This window comes from Trematomus bernacchii, unplaced genomic scaffold, assembly GCF_902827165.1.
Source record: "Trematomus bernacchii unplaced genomic scaffold, fTreBer1.1, whole genome shotgun sequence".
Taxonomy (NCBI): Eukaryota; Metazoa; Chordata; class Actinopteri; order Perciformes; family Nototheniidae; genus Trematomus; species Trematomus bernacchii.
In genome coordinates this window covers 12,302,844-12,308,262 of record NW_022987593.1, presented here as the reverse complement: position 1 = coordinate 12,308,262, position 5,419 = coordinate 12,302,844, and the positions used below count along the sequence as shown (strand labels likewise).

The 5,419-nt window shown below is 40.3% G+C and overlaps 1 protein-coding gene across 1 annotated transcript; it reads left to right on the top strand.

Moving 5' to 3' along the window:
• Positions 1-1,314: 1,314 nt before the first annotated feature.
• On the top strand, positions 1,315-4,795 carry LOC117481960 (T-cell-specific guanine nucleotide triphosphate-binding protein 2-like). Its single transcript, XM_034129905.1, has 4 exons — positions 1,315-1,345; positions 1,687-2,256; positions 2,944-3,120; positions 4,632-4,795. The coding sequence occupies exons 2-4, from the start codon at positions 1,701-1,703 to the stop codon at positions 4,793-4,795; spliced, it is 897 nt and encodes a 298-aa protein (XP_033985796.1). The 5' UTR covers positions 1,315-1,345; positions 1,687-1,700.
• Positions 4,796-5,419: the final 624 nt, after the last annotated feature.

Here is a 5,419-nt window from a genome sequence, read left to right as displayed (position 1 = left end):
ATCAACTTCAGTCCTGATCAAAAATACCAAATATTAAAAGAAAAATGTCTCATTCACTCCCATTATAACCACATATTTCTGTCTGCGCTCAAAGTGAAGGAAACTTTTGAATATAGAATTAACCATATGAATGTCGCTTGAGTGAGATACAAATGAGTATTGCTGCTGCTTCCTGTTATTGAAGATAGCAGCTGCTAGGTTACACCGATTTAATCTAGTAATCATTTGAAAAGACCAACCTACAGTAAATACAGCCTAGTAACCGTTTGCAGAGACCAAACTTGAAAAACAACATGAAAAGATAACCCTTGGCAACCAAAACCTACAGCTACCATCCTAGTTTTAGACTCCCTTTGCCTCACAACACCAGGACATCTGGCCACTGGGATGAAATGCTTTATAAATGATAAAATAAATTGTCAAATACAGTTAGTTTTTAATGCGATCACATTTTGCCGGTTTATTCATAATGTTTTTTTTTATAGTCTTCCTTATTATGATCTTCATAATGATTTGGCATTTTGCTATGAGTCAAATGAAATATATACATTTAAATATATACACACACACACGCACACGCACACCGCACGCACGCACGCACGCACGCACGCACGCACACACACACACACACACACACACACACACACACACACACACACACACACACACACACACACACATTGGTTTAATGAAGTCACTGAAATGTCGTAACACAAATATAGCCCCACCCTGTCCCCCTCACTCCCTTGATGCCTTCTTATTTAGAAGTGGTGCCACACTGCTGTAATTCTTAGAAGTGTCCAAAAGAAAACAACAATACATTAAAATGTCTTTATGAAGTTGTAGTTTGCTGAGTTTTCCATTTTAAGATGTTCAACATAATACAGAATACTTTCTGATAGAACAAATGATATGTTTGTTCTTCTCATTCACAGAAAGTACAAGAATATTCATTATAGATTAAAATATGTTCAGTGTCTTTAATGCAGGATATATTATTAGACAGCATTTGTTTCCAACAAGCAACATGTCTAGGTAATACATGTCTCCATAAAGTGAAACCTTTGTTAACGTCACTAACATCTCATGACAATACAATGTGCTCGGTAAACAGACCCCTCCTCAACGCATTTCTTGTGAATCAGCTGCTTTAACTGAACATGGAAAAAGAAAGGAAACATGATGAACACTGATTGGTTTAGATTCTCTGTCACTCACTGCAGGAAAAGGTTTAATTGGCCACTTCCTTGAGTTTCTAAGGGGCGGAACTCTTTAAAGTCTGAACCCACACAACAGCGCAGCAAAGAAGTTCAACTTTGTATCAACGTTGCAGGTGCATCATACGGTAAGGGATATAATCAATATCTTTTTTTGAAGTTTCACCTGTTTCATATTCAGTCAATATGTGTGACTTTTGCTCACTCCTTGCATGTCTTTCGTGATTTTCCTTTTTTTTAGTATGGAGGTAGCCTATAAAGAGTTTACAATGGCTATTCTGGGGTTTTAGGACAGTTCTTAAGTTTTCATTGTAGACTTCACAGTTTATTAGAAAACACGTGCTTTTTTTGCAAAGTTTGGATATTGTAATTGTATTATTATCAAACTCATTGTTTCTGTGAGTTTGATTATAAATGCTCAGTTCAGCAATTTACAATAGTGAAATTACTTTCCTTTTTTTCCTTTTAGATTAAAGGGAAGCTATGGCTGGTCCACTTCCTAATGAACAATTACAAACATTTAAAGAAGTTCTGCAAAATCAAGGGCCTGCGGCAGCCGCTGCACAGCTCAATGCTTATTTGGAAGAGCAGGATAATATTCCACTTCACATCGCCGTCACAGGAGAGACTGGCTCTGGTAAATCCACCTTTGTTAACGCCTTTAGAGGCATAGACAACAAGGATGAGAATGCCGCCCCTACTGGTTGTGTAGAAACCACCATGAAGGTCGAATCATACCCCCATCCACAATATCCCAATGTTACACTGTGGGATCTTCCTGGAATTGGCACCCCCAATTTTCCAGCTGACAAGTACCTGCAGCTTGTTGGCTTTGAAAGATTTGACTTCTTCATCATCATCTCAGCTGATCGCTTCAGAGAAAATGATGTGAAACTCGCTCTGGAGATTCAGAAGATGGGGAAGAAGTTCTACTTTGTTCGCTCAAAGATTGACAATAACATGCGTGAGGCAACAAGAAGTCAAAGAGATTTCAATGCTGAAGATACCCTTAAAAAAATCAGAGACGACTGCATTAAAGGTAATTATGTGCTCTCACCTAAAGCTAAAACATAAAAAAGCTTAATATTGTAGTTGTTTACATTTCTAGATACTGTATCTTTAGGAAAAATAGACTGGAAACGGGAGAAAGTGAAAATGTGCCTTAACTGAAGCAAAAACAAGAATATTCAAATGAAAACAACCTTTCTATGGTCACAGACATAAAAGTACATCATTTCCTGTTTATATCCACACATTCTTGCCCTTCAGATTTGCAGGCGGGACATGCCATCGGTGTGTCTCCCCCTCAACATGCAAACATCCTATTCCCAGAGAATTAAAATAATGGTTATAGAATTATCAGAATGTCATTCCAGATATATGAGAGTACTGCGAGAACAGAGAGTTGTATTTATGTAAAACGTAAAGGCTTACGCAACAAGGGTCACAAGTAGACACTGGTTCAATTTAAGGGGACAACAATAACTTTACACATGTGCAGCATAAGTTGAGAAGAAGTGCTATCAATGTTAACAGGTCATAAAATGAGTCATATGAATACTGGCTGAGCTCACTGAGGGTCTGTTGGTGTGACCGATCATCCTCTCAGATCTGAAACAACCTGCCGGTCTTTGTGTCTGACCTGCAGAGGGTTGCTGGGGCTTTCCTTTACTCTGTTCCAATTTCATTGTCTGGAATTAACTTGTTTATTCTCTTTGTGATGCAGGTCTTGAAAATCAAGATATACGGTCTCCACAAGTCTTCCTGGTCTCCAGCTTTGATCTCCACCTGTATGACTTCCGTCTGTTAATGGAGACCCTGGAGAGAGAGCTTCCTGCACACAAGAGAGATGTTCTGCTGTTAGCAGTGGCGGCTCCAGAGTATTTTAGTTGGGGAATCTATGGTAGGGCTAACCCATACAGTGGTGGGGCTCAAGTCAGTATTTGCAATGTCTTGTAGTAAACAAAAAGGGCGACCTGGAGCCAATCCTGCAATTTCCCCACAGGTGAAAGAGTTGACATGCTGAAAACCCAACCCCTGCAGAGGGGTCTGGGGGATTCTCCCCCAGGAGATTTTTTGAAATACTAACACAAAATACACATTCTGGTACTCTCTTGAGAAGAAAAATACATACATCTATTACTACACATTTAAAAAAATGAATGCAGTGCTGCTCCTCACAGAGAAGAGGAAAGAGGCTGTGTGAATTACTTTACATTGTGGATAAGGGTGGATAGCCCCCATTGTTCTGTGTGTCAAAATGAAAGACAGCCCACACCTATCAATCATCAAACCGTGGGGTCTTATTAAATCAACACGTAATGTTGTATCGATGTATAGAGATGTACTACAGCAAAAGTGTTCTCCGTCGGGACTTCCTGTAACAACACCACGCCGTTATCGTGATTCTGATTGGCCAGAAGACATTATCAAAGATGTTTTATTGAGAAGATGATCACTACGTGACAAAAGTTTTCAAAACGGTTTCTAGTCTTCGGTATTTCCAGACAAGTGGCTACTGAAATCAATCTTACTAACTGCTGTCTGTGCAATTTACTCCGCGCGAGTTGACGGACTTTATTTTGCTTACTTTAACATCATTTTTCATGGTGGGGCTGAGGTGGGGCTAAGCCATTTCTTGGTATGGCTGTAGCCCAGCCATACCCTGGCGCCGCCACTGGCTGTTAGCCATGCCAATTGTCAATCTTGAGATCATCAACAAAAAGAAAGAGGCTCTCCAGTCAAAAATAAAGTTCCGTGCTGCTGCATCTGCACTCGTAGCAGCTGCACCGCTTCCTGGGCTCTCTTTAGCTGTTGATCTAGCCATGCTGGTTGATAATGTGGTTGAAAGTCTACAAAAATACTTTTGGTCTTGATCCCAAATCACTGCAGAGTCTTGCTGATAGTGCAGGTGTGCCTTTGCATGATCTGAGAGCAGAGATGAAATCACCTCTGGCTTTAGAGAAAATAAGCAGTGAAGTTGTCCTTAAAGGTGGGGTAGGTAAGTTTGAGAAACCGGCCCGAGATACACTTTTTGTTATATTCCATGGAATGCTCTTAACATCCCGATAGCAATGAATATCTTAAGTGCTTTGACAAAAAATCCATTAAAAAAATGTCATCTGTGGAAGCCGTAATACTGTAAAAAGTACGACCAATCATTTTAGCCAGCCCGGCTAAAATAACTGGATGGCCTACCTGTCTGTCAGCCTTCCATCTGTGCACAAACTTATCTCGTGCCCTCATTGGTCATGTGCGCGTTCGTGTGTGTTGGAGGAGGGGCTCTATAAGGAAGTGGCAGATTTTCTCCGGTTGTGTATTTTCAAATTCTAGCGATCTTGAGCCGGTTTCTCAAACTTACCTACCCCACCTTTAACATGCTGAAGGTGTCTGTGTTTCACCTTGCTTCAATAGCAGCAGAGGAAGTGTCCAGATTTATTCCATTTTTTGGATTTGTAGCAGCAGCGGCCATCTCTTATGCCTGCACCTACAGAGCTCTCACTACTATCCTCAACATGCTTGCTGAGGATGCTCAGAGGGTATTCAGAAAGGCCCTGGACTTGGACACCTCAGTGTGATATTGGAAAGGGATTGGCAATGCCTCCAATGTCACATACAACTTCAGTGTACAAAAGAGATGTTTTATTATTTAGTAGATTTCATTCATTTAATTTTCTTTTATAAAAGATGAACTGCAAAACATAAACTTTCAGCTGCACATTGCATCATACAGTACAGGCTGAATGATCAGCAGACTGTAGATCTTTTATTTTTAAAAGCACTTTGAAAAAAAGTAAATGTAGGCCTTGTAACTTAGTGACCAGCACTTACAATGGTATGGCTTGCTTGAAGTGAATATATCTGCACTTTTCTTGTTGGTCCGAGTTTGAATCTTTATGGTTTTTACCAGTGGCGGCTGGTGGAAAATATTTTAGGTGGGGCTGTGGAAATGGTGATCAAACAATACTAGAGGGGTCCGGGGTCCCCCCCGGTAATTTTTTTTGAGAAAAGACCCCTTAAATCATGACTTCTGGTGATGTTAGAGGGGGGGGAGAAGGACAATTTGAGGCTTAAAAATATGAGAAGACTGATCAATACCTCCATAACTTCAGTGTGGTTAGCTATGAATCTTCCAAAACTTCCAAACACCTTGTCCTGGACATAGTTTCTACAGCATAAACTGTGCAACAGTACAGTTGGCC

Bases quoted from the DNA above. Each gene is read 5' to 3' on its own strand.
- LOC117481960 (XM_034129905.1), top strand. From the start codon at position 1,701: ATGGCTGGTCCACTTCCTAATGAACAATTACAAACATTTAAAGAAGTT. The intron at 2,257-2,943 runs GTAATTATGTGC...TTTGTGATGCAG, and splicing joins CAGAGACGACTGCATTAAAG to GTCTTGAAAATCAAGATATA. The intron at 3,121-4,631 runs GTAGGGCTAACC...TTGCTTCAATAG, and splicing joins TTTTAGTTGGGGAATCTATG to CAGCAGAGGAAGTGTCCAGA.